Consider the following 15,469-nt stretch of genomic DNA (forward strand, 5'->3'; position numbering starts at 1 on the left):
TGTTTACAACAATATTTTAATTAAACTATTGTCTGTTACATTATATTATTATTAATTATTATGTAATAGACGATAGTACTCGTATAATTAAAATACATAATATTATTGTAAACATCAAAAGTAGGATAAAAACAAGTTATTTTACGTGATATTTATCCTAATTGTGAATTGTGATACATTTTTGTAGCTTTATTGAAATAATAATCCTCATAATAAAATGAAAAAAAAGTTAAAACCATTAAAAAGAATCACGCGACCCTGCCAGGATTCGAACCTGGAATCTTCTGATCCGTAGTCAGACGCGTTATCCGTTGCGCCACAGAGCCGTTATTGATGTGGGTGAATTTATAGTACAAAAATAAAAGCTCCCACAATGTTCAGCATTATTATGTAGACCGCGACTGTCTGACATACAAAATAATAATAATAAGTTTACATAATATTTTTAATACTAGAGATCGCCCAATGGTCGAAATTCGACCTTACTTGCAACGACATTAGGACTACTACCTATATTTTGTAAAAAATATTGACTTCATCATAGTTTTTTTCAATTCTTGTCTCTGGGACTCAGCTGATCTCAGACTGGCCGTGTAAACATTGTCTATGTCTAAAATTAAATATAAAAACAATAATCCATTTTCAATTTGTCAACCTATTGTCAACAGACTTGAACCATAAATAAAAGAGTATAATTCGTATGTATAGGATTGTCACTCAAAAATCTGTCATTTTTCCTTGTAGTAGTGTCGTAGTGTGTGTAACGTTTTATTTGTTAACAATATATATGATAAAAGCATTATTTTAAAATAATATTAGCTCGATGCACTCCTTCACCGTATAAACTGTAACTGTGCGAAATTTCATGCACCTACGTTTCCCCATTTTCTTAAAAAGGGTTACAAAGTTTTTCTCTCACGTATTAATATATAGATATTAATACGTGAGAGAAAAACTTTGTAACCCTTTTTAATATAAAGAAATATGCATATTATTAAAGTTTTTATTTATTATTGTGTTAAATTATGTTTTACATAATATTGATGTAGTTTACTTAAAAGTCATTTAAGTAATAATAATATCATGCTTATTCATGCATAAAAACTAAAAGTAAAAACCCATAGTTTTAATCCAAAGCCAAAACAAATCGTTTTGTTTTATCTGCCCCTTTGTTGTCTTCAACGGCACACATGCACAAACCGCACACAAGTACGTCGAAACTCGAAAGTCGGCCGCCTAGTCCGCCCCGAAGCTGCGAAGTACGTTCGAGTCGGCTGCGCCAAGTGCGCGGATTATTTAGTACGCGCCGAGCGGTCGACTATGGCGGACCGTACCGTACTCGGGCCAGCTAAGCTCGCGCTGCCCGGGATAAACGCTTTATCCGTAATACAAGCTGTTAAAAAGCGCTTCCCGCTTTACGATTCTTCGAAAAAAGAGTATCATGATCGACAACTCAAGAAGCGGTTGTGGAAGGGAGTCTGCAAGGAGGTTTATACGCCGGCCGTGTGGAATTCCCTCACACGCGTCAGCAAACTGAAGTGTGGTAAGTTTGATTACGTCGATTCTGATATTATAATCCATTATTCAACGTTAAAAATGCTTTATTATGTTTTACTTTTAATTATGTTTCGGTTTGATAAAACAACAAAATAAAAGAACTGTATTGTTGTGAAATGTCAAAGTGACGTCACATGCGTTCTACTTCTTCTTCTACTTGTAAATGGCTCCTTGGTTATTCGCCAATGTTAGAAGTAAGAACGACTAACGCGTTTTGATTGGTCAAAACTCCAAAAATATCTTGTAATTGATGTTTGTTTGTGCGATTAGTTACCTATAGGTATATATATTTTAATGTTTGATGAGAACCGAACTGGATCGAAGTTGTATTAAAGTTAAAATAAAATAGCAGAATATAACGTGGGAGAGCCATGCTTCAGCACGAATGGGCCGGCTCGACCGGAGAAATACCACGTTCTCACAGAAAACCGGCGTAAAACAGCGCTTGCGCTGTGTTTCGCCGAGTGAGTGAGTTTACCCTACCCTATTCCCTTCCCTTCCCTACCCTCCCCTATTACCCTATTCCCTCTTAAAAAGGCCGGCAACGCACTTGCAGCTCTTCTGATGCTGCGAGTGTCCATGGGCGACGGAAGTTACTTTCCATCAGGTCACCCGTTTGCTCGTTTGCCCCCTTATTTCATAAAAAAAAAGAATAGTACTTAATGTTCTTTGACCTCGTTTCTAAGGACGTCACGCACTTAACTATTCATACCTTGGTTATTGTGTACTTATTTACTTTTACACTGAGATAAGAACTTGTAGCACTCATCACAATGTAATGTTTACGTAGCTGTCAGATAATAAGCTTACGTCTACCAGAATTGCCATGCCATCCAAATTTGCCATCAGATGGCAAATTTGGATAGCAAATTTAAAAAAAATATTCTTAACCATTGGATAAATTTTTATATTTGTATGTTTCACACATAGAATCAGCCGCTATAAGGAAAAAAAAGGATCAAAATATTTTATTCCGATTACCCCGGTATTGCTAGAGTCAATTTTATTTCTCACTTTTTGCCATCAGATCCTGGTAGACCTATAGTTACCAGTAATGAAGTAAAATTAATTATTATTAACATTTATCACAGATTTTATTAGACTTTAGAGTAATTGCTGAGTGTATTACGATTTATATGGAATAAGAATTCTACCTTTTTTTCTACACGTTGTTAATTAAAACATGAGAATTAGGTTTTTGCTTTTTCTAATAAGTAACAGTCATTTTTAGGATTCCGTATTCCGTACCCAAGAAACCCGGCCCTGTCTGTCTGTCTGTCACCAGGCTGTATCTCAAGAACCGCTACAGCTAGACTTCTAATTTTTTCACAGATTGTATATATCTGTTGCCGCTATAACAACAAATACTAAAAACAAAATAAAATTAATATTTGAGGGGGGCTCCTATATAACAAACGTGTTTTTTTTTGTCTTTTTTGCTCAATTTCAATAAAGGTAAATCCTTGATTGTATGTGTATTTAATAATTAATAATAATATTAAAATAAAATAAAAAATTGAGGCTCCCATACAAAAAAAAAAACAATATTTTGCCTATTTTGCCCTTTATCGGTACGTAACCCTTCGTGCGCGAGTCCAACTCGCACTTGGCCGATTATTGCACTTTTCAGCTTGATATAAAAATGCCAACAGAGGCTAGGTATTCTCCCATACAAACGTCATATGCCTTTTTGCGCTATAACGTGAACGGTACGGCGCGAGCTCGACTCGTACTTGGCCGATTTTTTAATGAATGATTTCTTTTTTGCAGAAAAAGAAGTATTCAAGAGATGGGGGTCTTTGCGCAACTGTTTTAGAAGACAACTAATAGAAGACAAACTTCAAGCTACAGGAGGTTTGACCAAAAGAAAGAGAAGATACATTTACTTCGACGAGTTACAGTTTTTGAGACCCTTCTGTGAACTGGAGAAGAAACCGTCAAACTCCACCAAAGAAAGCAAGAAGAAGAAGAATAAGTCACATGATGAAGATTACGACAGCTCGGAGAATTCAGACTTCGATTCGAATTATATGTTCGATTCCGACGATGATACAAAAGAGGAGGACGGAGATACGACTACTATCAAGGAGGAGCGAGAGGAAGATACAAGTAAAAGCTACACAGTAGAAATAGATAATTTATCTCATGTCAATGAAAATTTTGGCCGAGACAAGAGACACGGTCCAGAAGACGACGACGATCTATTTCTTCGTTCCCTCGCTCCTGTTTTAAGAGAGATTAGAGGGGACCAAAAATTAGTCTTAAGAATGGAAATTATGAAATTGATCATAGAATTTAAAAGCTCATTAAATGTTTAGGTATTAGGTTGTTAAGCTGTAATGTAACAAGATTCCAGTATTTTATAATGCAGAAAATAATAATTTTGTTGTGATTTATGATTGTGAATAATTTTAGCCCCTCGTTAATTAAGTTTTACAAAAACTGAAGTGTACTTAAAGTGAAAATAAAGATTTTAAGTAATTATAATTATTATAATATCAATGATCATAGATCCAGAGTGTTAAGAAGTGTTCAAGAAGGTTGAAACAAGGCACACTTAGGTTTGACTAGAGATTAGAATAAGAACAAGCACGTATTACGAACTTAAAGCACGCGGGTTTTAGAATTTAGTGATATAATATCTGAACAGCTACTTGTGTAATGTGTACTGTGTAGGTAAATCTGAAAATCGCCTTTATTTTTCTATTATTTTCATCGGTTTTAATTTTTTTATATTTCAAGTTGGGGACAACGTCTAGTCTTATAATTCTTCCTTTCTTCCTCTTTACTTCAGAAATATTTATTCAAGTTAAGTCAAAGTCTGTTACGACCTAAAAGAAAAAAAAACATTTTTTTTAATAGTTACCACCTATTTAGTTAACATTCACCGGTTACGAGTTCTCTCCATACTCCATCAGGTGATTCGTCTGCTCGTTTCCTTTTATTAAACAGTAAAAAAAATGGTTGCCATTACGATTTATGGTACAGCAAAACACTACCATTAACGAATCACGATTTAATAATTACACTGCATCCAATTTTTACGAACGATTTGCATAATATCATTAATTACTTCTGTATTTAACCTGTAATCAGCAGCTAATGGTATATTTAGCCCGAAGCCAGCGATTACTATAATTACACACGGGAAATGGCTTATGAGGCTACTGTCTTCGTGTCTCTTTGTTTTATTTTGTTTGTCCGAAGCTTGAGACAAAAACTTTGAATTGATTCTGTCCTGTCCGCATCTGGTTTTGTTTTTACGCACTCAAAATGTAATACTTAGCTATTAGCTCGTAGCTAGCTAGTATCACAGGAACGAATACTTTCTAAACCAGTAAACCACACTAGTAGCTTTAACATCTAGGGTTCGAAAACCGTTTATATTTAATTTAGTTAATATAAACCCGTGGTTAACAACAAGAATATGTCGTTAAAAACTATAGGTATGTATAGGGTTGCCAGGTTGCTAGACCGATAAGCTGGACAAAGCAGTCAGCTTGGCCGGACATTAGTACAAAAAAGCCGGAACCTTGCTATCGAGTACTTATAGAATCTAAACTTAGTATAGCAATACGTTCGGTAGCGTGTAGAGATTTTCTGTTAGCTCTATACTTTTACATCTCATTAGGTGTCCGTCAACCGTCTAAAATTTGTAGGACTTTTACATAAAGTTATATATTCTAGGCTCTACAAAAGCCGGACTCCCTTTAATTTTGGCCGAACACGCAAGCGAAAAGCCTGACTGTGTCCGGCTTTATCCGGATGCCTGGCAACCCTAGTTATGTAACTGAGAGTGTTGTGTGGGTGTCCGTGGGAACAACAAACAACGCGGGCTCTGTGAGGTCCTCCCTACTCACTCCTCACCATACCAGCGTCGTACAGATAAAGTAATTTACCTACAAGGCCTTCATATTAGTTAACAATAATTACACGCTTTTAAGCATTCGTGTACTAGCCCACAAAATAATTACGTGTTTAGTTAGTGCAGTTCTGTCACAGAATATACATACTTAATATACACTTACTGGTATGATTTAGATTTTAGAACAAGACTGCATTCAAAATTTAATTTCTTTTTTATAAATAATAAATTTAATAAATTCTGTGGGTTAGATAAGGAGTTAGGACACAAATGCTTAACAGTGACTAATTAATTATACTTACTTACCAGTCATAATTTTGATCTAGATTTTTAGACATTGGTGTTAAATTTTATATTCCTGTTTTTAGGGTTAACTTAAATGTGTCCTTTATCAGCAATCCATACTAATATCCACACTAATATTATTAATCCGAAAGTGTGTCTGTCTGTTACCTCTTCACGCCCAAACCGCTGAACCGATTTTGCTGAAATTTGGCAAGGAGATACTTTGAGTCCTGGTGAAAGACATATCACATAGGATACTTTTTATCTTGGAAAAATGTACGGTTCCCGCTCGATAAACGAATTTTGGCGCAACGGAGTTGCGGGCGTCATCCAGTGTAAGTATATTTTTTTTGGTCCTGAAGGCAGGTCATTCATCATTGTATCCTAACGTCTCTGTGACACTTGACTGCCCTTGAGGATGTATTGTGAGTTGTGACTCCTAATTACTTCGCATAACCGTACCGTTCCCATTCCAATGCTGCTCATAAATCGAACGATGTGGTTGGGGTTGGTGTCACGAATTTCCTCCATCGGTGAGTATTCGTAGCGCCTAAGGTGTGTGGTAAGTATGTTAAACTTAGTACCTACGTAGATAGTAAGTCTAAGTGCACAAGAGGGTGTAAAATTACGTACAGCTCTAATAAATTCAATGAAAACATTATAGTTCAGGTTCCCTGGAACTTTTTTTGTATTACTATCATGGTAAATTTCGTGAGTCGGAAGCTCGGAACCCTAAAACGGAACCCTAACCAGTTTTTTTTTGTATATTGATGCAGGCTATAAAATAGAGCAATCCATATTTTAGGACCATCAAATCGAAATATTAAATCTAAACACTTTCGAGAATTTTAGTAGAGGAAATTGTTGTTTGTCTTATGAAAATGAAGCTACTCACGAAAAATTTGCTTGATATAATTTAAAAAAATGTTCTAGGAAACAATGTAATAAGTATAATTATAACTAGCTGTTGCCCGCGACTTCGTCCGCGTGGACTTTAGTTTATAGTTGTTCCCGTACATCGATTCAGTCGTTTACGCGCAAACCAGAAAAGTATATTGTGTGGGAACCGCACATTTTTTCGCGACAAAAAACATTCCTTGTCCCAGATTCAAATTAGATGAAATGATGATGATGAAAAATAGATGAAATAGTTTAGACGAGAATCATCAAAGTTTATTATGCGGGAACCGTATATTTTCCGGGATAAAAAGTATCCCTTGTCCTTTCCCGAGGCTGAAAGTATTGCCATACCAAATTTCATCCAAATAGATTGAATAGTTTATGCGATAATCATAAAAGTATCTCCATACCAAATTCCATCAAAATAGATTGAATAGTTTACGCGCAAATCATAAAAGTATAATGTGCAGCAACCGTACATTTTTCCGGGACAAAATGTATCCTATGTTCTTTTTCGGGACTCAAAGTATCTTTATACCTCTCTAAAATGAAAGGTTTCCAATAATTTCTCCATTTCAAATAATTTCTCCTGGTTTTTCCACACTTTCCTCTATTTCTTCGCTCCTATTAGTATTAGCGTGATAAAATATAGCCTATAGCCTTCCTCGATGAATGAGCTATCTAACATTGAAAGAATTTTTCAATACGGACCAGTAGTTCCTGAGATTAGCGCGTTCGAACAAACAAACAAACTCTTCCCAATTATAATATTAGTATAGATATAGATAGCAACAATGTATAAAATTAGGTATTTTATTATAGCACGTTTGTTTTAATTTTTCGTGACTGTACTCATAGTCGTTGACAAACCGTTAACCTTACTCTCTAACCAATAACGTCCAAAATACAGCATTCATGACTGACATGCCTCACAGCAAATATTAGCGTCAATTTACAAAGCGAGTACAGTCGCGTAATTGGTGTCGAGTGTCCGGACTCCGGCGCCACTGGTATTGTGACCTGACACCGCAGGTAGTCTGTGTGCAGTGTTATTGTAAGACATAATACAGACTAATGACCACACAAGCCACTTGGCTTCAAAGTGTCTGAAATTCCTTCTAAACAAGCATTAATACAAATTTTGACGTTTCTAGGCCTGTTTTAGGTAAATTATTTGTAGGTAACCTAAGAATTTAAGATTTTATTACTTAATATATATTACAATGAATAATTATTATGAAGTAACCATACAGTTCCAGCGATATTTGGTATTGCGTATGAGAGAAACACGCACTTAATTTCATACTTTTGTTTTCATTTTTAGGCCTCTTTTAGGGGTTTAGATAATTATGATTGCTACCATGATTGCGAAGCTGTTTATAGCATACAGAGCGTCAGTATGCTATAAACAGCTTCAGCAGAGTGGCATAATGAGTAAACCTTCGGTTCGCACTCCTAGAGGGTGCAGATTCGAACCCGAGTGGAGGCCCGCACACACTTGGGCACTATAAAATTACTCCTGCGTAGCTGGCACGGTTTCAATGAAACCGGCCACCGTCACCGAAACCGGTGTGGGAGCTATTATTATTAAGGGCCTAGTTTTTTTATAGCATACAATATAGACAATAGTTTGTAAGCGTTTGGTTGTGAAGGCCATCTCATTACTCATAAAATATCATAATACTTATTATAATCAAGTCTTGTGACCTTGTTTCATGTTTCATGGTTTGGACCATAAGAGAGTTTACTATAAACGTCCTGTCACTTGTCAGAAGTTAAACTCTGTTATGTATACTCCGTAGACATACATCCTATCTTATAATTTTTTACTGAACAAATGGATCAAAAGTCATAAGCTATTAAGTCACATCCACCGGGCAGTAAGCTGCTGTCCGATTGTCCCATCTAATGCATGCACATGCCATCCTATGTTAAACCAAAAATCAAGACCTAATACTCCATACTGATGTCGAACTATCAAAGCTCTATCTTCACTGGAAACTCGCACATGTACATCTATTTCGGCCCTTGCATCACTCCAAAACCACCAGTTTGTTATGACCTCTCATTTAGTACTGCATAGTCATCATCGCGGTTTAAGTACGCTGGTTGTTTACCGCACTTACGCCATATGGAGGTACACTTGGGACTGGATGGTCCAATGGAACAACTGTCAAGTTTTGCACAAAACATGTTCCAGTTTGTACCCTTTTTAACTTGATTACATAATGCCCGTGACAAAAGCTAAATATGTTAGCAATGTACTTGAAATATGAATTTTGTGACTTGTTAGTGCCATCTGGTTTTTACCTGATTGCGTTTGGAAGTTTATATTTTACTACTAATATTATAACTGCGAAAGTGTGTCTGTTTGCTTGTCTGCCTCTTATCTCTTTACGTCCAAACTGTTGAACTGGTTTTGCTGATACATATTTGGTGGCGTGGAGATATTATGAGTAATTACCAGGAATTTTTGCGCTACGGATTTGCAGGCACCAAGTAGTTGAGAAATATATCTTTCACTGCCATGATTGCGAGTACAGTACTTCGATGATGGGCAATCATATATGAATATCATCATTTGTAATCGCTTGAATTGGTCAAGACTGAAGAGGTAACATTAGAACGATGGTTTGGGATAGATATTGGACTTAGAATTATTACGAAGTAATTCTTAGTCCAAAGTCACATTTTGCTAATCTTGACATTCGCCACATCTTATAAGTCATCTCACCCTCCAAAACCATTCGTTCATATCAGTGACTTAATCAAAACGTACACTTGTCCCTCCAGGGGGCGGAGGCCTGGGGCTAGGGTTGCCAAATTTCCAAACCTAAAAACTACTCACACCAGCTTAGACCCTCTAAAACTCAAGAACAGCTAAATCGATTTAGGTAATTTTAGTCTTGAAATATTCGTGAAAGTCCAGGGAAGGATTAAATTAGGAGAGAGTAAAATCTTCTGTAATTAATTGGATTTTCTTAATAAATTTCGTAATTTATATACAACATATAGCATCCATATGCTATTATATAAAAGCCGGACTCCCTTTAATTTCCATCGGAGATGTTACCAAAAAGTCCGGCTTTATCCGGACCACGGTAAAAATCCGGACGCCTGGCAACCCTGCCGGGGGCGGAGGGCGATATATTCATTTGGTCCGCAATATTTGTACATTAGAGGTCTCGCGTCGCTACGCTCCCTATACCTACTTAAATTACTTGTTACTATTAATTCTCTAGGCTTCAGACGAGGGGCAACATTTTATGCACTTATAAAGTTTCTTACTATTTACAAGTAATTTAGTTTCCTTGGGTTAACGACCGCATATAGATTTAATGACTTAAGTTTAATTTGATTGAAATTGAAATTGTTATAATTTATAAGTTTCATGTAACATTGTGTCAAACTCTTCATTAAATTAAAGTTAATCATTGATCCTATCTGGGTGCTTAATTTTTCGATCAGCTTTTGATGAGCTATTTTGTAGTAAGTACTACAAAATAGCTCATCTCTATATGTCTCAAAACGATTGTTATTAAGTAATAACAATCGTTTTGAGACATACTTTTTTTTTGGAAATATATAATACTGCGTATCTACCTAGAAATCGTATAATTTAAATACTTACTTTCTTAAATACTTTTTTAAATACTTACTAGTTACTATGTAATAATAATGTTGAATTATGAATATTTACAAAAAAAGATGAGTAAGTACCTACTGAATATGTGGTTAAGTAGTATACTTACAATATTAAAAACGTAGAAATATTCCAAAAAGCTATTCCATATTGGAATCGCCCTCACTGAGGGAGAGCAAGCAAAGTAATGAAACCTTAAATCCCTGGTACACACGTAATCCCTCGCTAGGGGTGGCAGTTGGCTAATGTGGTTTACTCTTTCATTTCACTTCTAATTGTGTTTTTATTCGCACAAGTGTTGTTTTTTGTTTAATTTTATTACTGTTTAATACAAAGGGTGTAATAATGTTACGGGTTCAAACGACGAATCGACGTACAAAACTTTTTATACATAACAAGATTACTAATATCATTTTACAATCGCAATTCTTAGAAGTTTAGCGGTTGTACAAGTTCATTATGTACGTTTTATGTCGTAACTGTTTGTGACTAAAATATACTATTCACATTTATTTTGTAGTAGCTCGTATGAGTGAGATTTTAGAGTTACAAACATTATTTCATGTTATCAATATACCAAGGCTTTTTAAATGATACTAGTCCGTTGAAGCCTTAGTAAGTTTATGCTTCAAAGTTCAAGGCTTGGCCAAAATGTAAAAAAATACAAAATGGTAGTTTTTGTAGAGTGATAGATGCCATATGCTTGCAAATATTCTTTATTCTTGTTTGCAAATTGCATATAACAAAAGACTTTCTATCTGTGTATACTGCCTGTCATCTGTTTGTCTATTGTCTACTATTTGCCTACTGTCAGTCTATCTACCGACTACGGGCTACCGCGTGTGTCAGACAGTAAGAGCCTGTTTCATCACTTCCTGATAAGTGCCGAATAGGCTATCGACCACTTAACTTGACAGATCAAGTATGGAGAATCTGTCAAAAAGTTGTGAATAGCCTAATCGGCACTTTATCAGAAAGCGGTGAAACAGGCCCTAAGTTTGATAATAATATTATCTACTGCTCATCATCTGTCTGTCTTCTTTATGTCTGTATCTACTGTTAGTGTCTCCTATCTCTTTCCCTGTCAAAACTGCATCAGTTTTTCAAACCCCGTATTTATTCAGGTGTGGCAGCCCTGAAACGCCATGGGCAACGCACGTGCAGCGCTAATGAGCAGCCATCTTCCATCTCGCCGTCGAATATATTTTACATTCTGCACGTATTCTGCTAGAGTTATTACTTATTTATTTTTACACGTTCATAACCGACAAACTATGTACTTATTACAGAAATTGTTACCTAGAACAGATCAAGAGGATCTACTTATTGAAATTGATAATGTCGACTAATGATGAAGACCAAGAATATTATTATATTGATTGCAAAGGTAGTTCAAAGTGCCTAATAACTCTAAGCAATATGCTTTGAAAAAAAAATGCTATTCACTCATGCAATAGGCTTATAAAGTTATGTAAGTTACCTATTTAGAGGTAAGATTTTAAAACCGTGGCACTCGGCATGGATGTTCAAAATTGACATACGTACCTCTCTTGTATGACAATACTAACAGATTAAATATTTATTTTAAAAGGGGAAAAAGTTTTTAATGATTGTAAAAATATAAAAATGAAATTAGAAACAAAATGATTCGCAGTCGGTAGGATTCGAACCTACGCTCCCAGAGGGAATCTGATTTCTAGTCAGACGCCTTAACCGCTCGGCCACGACTGCTGATACTAGAGTCTCGAAATTAATAAACAGTTTCCATAGTGTGGTATCCTCGTTGATACAACGGAAAATCGCTATGAATGTAAGGCGCCTACCACACGTGCATGCTTGACCACAGTTTTGCTTGCGCATGCCGGTTTGTACACTGAATATTGTTGAATAAAATAAAAATAAAAATAAAATATCTTTTTATTCAAAATGGGTATCATGATACACTTTTTGAAAGTCGAACGAAGAAACTACGTTGCCTACCACCGGTTCGGGAACTACCCCGCCGAGAAGAACCGGCGTAAGAAACTCGCACGGGGCCATCTTTTGCAAAAAAAAATGGAAAATTACAATGTTATGGCTTACAGCTATGTAACAAAATTAAAAGAAAAGTAACCTGCATGGAGCCACCCTATTCCCAAGGTGTGCTGTCCTCGAAGAAATCATTGACTTTATAATACGCTTTAGCACACAAACGTTCTTTAACTGCTTTTTTAAATTTGTTTAAAGGTAGATTTTGAACATTTTCTGGGATTTTATTGTATAGGCGTATACATTGGCCTTTAAAGGATTTGCTTATTTTGGCTAGTCTGAACATTGGTATTGCTAACTTGTTCTTATTTCTAGTATTTACATTATGATTATCACTTTTCTTTTTGAAAATATTTATGTTCTTTCTAACATATAAGAGATTTTCCAAAATGTATTGAGATGTGACGGTCAGAATTCTTATTTCTTTAAATTTTTCTCTTAGAGATTCCAAAGACGACATCTTATAAATAGAACGAATAGCTCGCTTCTGCAGCACAAATATTGTATTAATGTCCGCCGCGTTTCCCCACAAGAGGATGCCGTAAGACATTATGCTATGAAAGTAGCTAAAGTAAACTAATCGCGCGGTCTCTACATCAGTGATTTCACGAATTTTTTTAACAGCATATGCTGCAGAACTAAGCTTATCTGCCAGTTTCGCAATATGTGGACCCCATTGTAACTTACAATCCAGCGTTATGCCTAGGAATACGGTGGTGTCTACTAAATTCATTTTCTCATCATTTAATAGTACATTGGTTTGTACTTGCCTAACATTTGGCAAGATAAATTTTAAACATTTTGTTTTATTAGAGTTCAAAAGTAAATTATTAGCATTAAACCAATGTACTATTTTTGAGAGAGCACTATTTACCTCGTCATAATTAAATTGTCGCCTCTTCACATTAAAAATTAGTGAAGTGTCATCAGCAAAAAGTACTATCTCATGCTTATCTTTAACAAGATAAGGTAAATCATTTATATAGATGAGAAAAAGAAAAGGCCCTAAAATGGACCCTTGTGGCACACCTAGTTTTATTTTGGTTCCATTAGACCTTATGGAGTTAACTTCCACCCTCTGCGTTCTATTTGTAAGGTAAGATTTAAGAAGTTTAAGTGCCGGGCCCCTTACACCATAATGGTGTAGTTTTCTTATTAGAGTATCATACTCCACACAGTCAAATGCTTTAGAGAGATCGCAGAAAATACCAAGTGCATCCTGCGACTCCTCCCAAGCTTCAAAAATACTACACAGAAGACTAATGCCTGCATCTGTTGTAGACCGACCTTTAGTAAAACCAAATTGATTATTATGTAATAAATTATTTGAGTTAAAATGAGCAAGTAATTGATTTAGAATTATTTTTTCAAAGATTTTACTTAAAGTCGGCAATATGGATATTGGTCTATAGTTGGCTGGGTCTGATTTCTTCCCAGCTTTAAATAGAGGCATCACCTTGCTGTGCTTCATTAAGTCTGGGAACACACCACTTTCGATACAATTATTAAAAACTAAAGCTAGGTAAGGGGCAATGATGTCAATTACTGATTTTATAATTTTTGTGGACATACCCCAGAGATCAGTGGTACTTTTAATATTGATTGATTTGAAAGTCTTGATAACATCTCTGGAGTCAATATCTCTAAAAATAAAATTGACATCACATTCCTTGACATGTTCTCTAAGTATTTTTTCTGCAACTGTAGGTGATGAATTTAAGTTCTTTGTAGTTGAGATTGGAATGTCTGCAAAAAACTTCTCAAAGACTGTCGCAACCTCAAGATCAGAATTGATTTTTTTATTATTAATTAAAAGTTCAAATTTAGAGTTACGACAGGCGACTTTTCCAGTCTCATCCGCAATTATTTTCCAGGTGGTTTTCACTTTATTTTTAGAGTCTCTAATTTTCTCTTTAATTTGAAGTGCCTTTGCTGCTTGACAGGCCTTTTTAAAAGTTTTTGAGTATTTCTTGACGTACAATTTAAAAGCTTCACTCCGGTTTATAGTTTTCTCGTTATACAAATCATATAATTTTTGTCTACTTACAATAATACCTGCAGTTGCCCATTTTTTAAAATTATTTCTTTTATTATTCAAACTGACCGTTTTAGAAGTAAATACAGCGTTATATTGCTGATTTACTCTATTGAATAAATTGTTAAACGCTTTATCTGGATCATTTGATACATTCAACTTCTCAAAACTTGATGATAATTTACTTCTAAATTTCTCAATACGTTTTGTATTTATAGGTATATATTCAATTTTTTCTTTTAAATTAGTATCACAATTTATATTAAATGAAGCTAGCTGTCCACAGTGATCAGAGCTTAATACATTAATTATTTCCTTCCTATAGGGAGTTATGTTGGTGAAAATATTATCTATGCAAGTCGCAGTTGTATCACAAATTCTTGTCGGCTCGTTGAATAAATTAATAAGGTTATACGATTTGAACAATGATGTGAATCTAACAGTGGTGGAGTTTAAGTCTAGTAAATTAATATTGAAATCACCACATACTATAATCTTTTTGTTAGATGCACACACTTTTGTTAACACTTGCTCCATTATTTGTTCAAAAGAATCATATAAGCCGGATGGAGGTCTGTATACGCTTACAATAATAAGGTGGCTCAGCTCGATACAGGCTAACTCAGCAATTCGTTCAGTTGACAGTCTAACAATATCCTTACGTTCTTTAAATTTAAGTTTTTTCTTAATCAATATTAAGGAGCCACCCCTAATAGCATTCTCTCGACTGAACGAACTTGCTAGCTGATGATCAGAATAATTAAATGACAATTCATAATTTTTTAACCAATGTTCTGATACACACAAAATGTCAATGTTACATTCATTTAAAAATAACTCAATTTCTAATTCTTTTCCTATTTTTCCCTGTAAGTTCTGATGCACCAAGTTTATATTAAAATTACAATTTTGTGTAGAAATCTTACTAGGTTGTTGGTGGTAGGCATTAGTATTATTATTTTTGTTTAATAATATACTGCTAGAGTGTGCCTCTGTTGTCCTAGAATCTAATTTAAATTATTTGGAACATATTCCAAGCTCTCAGTTATATATTGATTAGAATAAGAACACTGCTCAATAAAAGCAGTGGTCGGCTTAGCCAATTTTTTGGCTTGTCTTAAAACTATAAAATTGTATAGCCATTTAGCTAAATGTC

General features: G+C 35.0%; 1 protein-coding gene and 2 non-coding genes across 3 annotated transcripts; 1 reads left to right on the top strand and 2 right to left on the bottom strand.

The window, feature by feature from the left end:
* Nucleotides 1–253: 253 nt before the first annotated feature.
* Trnar-acg lies at nucleotides 254–326 on the bottom strand. Its single transcript has one exon. It is a non-coding gene; the product is annotated as a tRNA-Arg (tRNA).
* A 965-nt stretch (nucleotides 327–1,291) lies between these two features.
* Nucleotides 1,292–3,947, top strand: LOC121738833. The gene is made up of 2 exons (XM_042131080.1): nucleotides 1,292–1,543; nucleotides 3,328–3,947. Exons 1-2 carry the CDS (start codon nucleotides 1,321–1,323, stop codon nucleotides 3,873–3,875), a joined length of 771 nt encoding a protein of 256 aa, XP_041987014.1. The 5' UTR covers nucleotides 1,292–1,320; the 3' UTR covers nucleotides 3,876–3,947.
* A 7,952-nt stretch (nucleotides 3,948–11,899) lies between these two features.
* Trnas-aga lies at nucleotides 11,900–11,981 on the bottom strand. Its single transcript has one exon. It is a non-coding gene; the product is annotated as a tRNA-Ser (tRNA).
* Between the last annotated feature and the right edge of the window lie 3,488 nt (nucleotides 11,982–15,469).

Source organism: Aricia agestis, chromosome Z (assembly GCF_905147365.1).
Source record: "Aricia agestis chromosome Z, ilAriAges1.1, whole genome shotgun sequence".
NCBI classification, from domain to species: domain Eukaryota; kingdom Metazoa; phylum Arthropoda; class Insecta; order Lepidoptera; family Lycaenidae; genus Aricia; species Aricia agestis.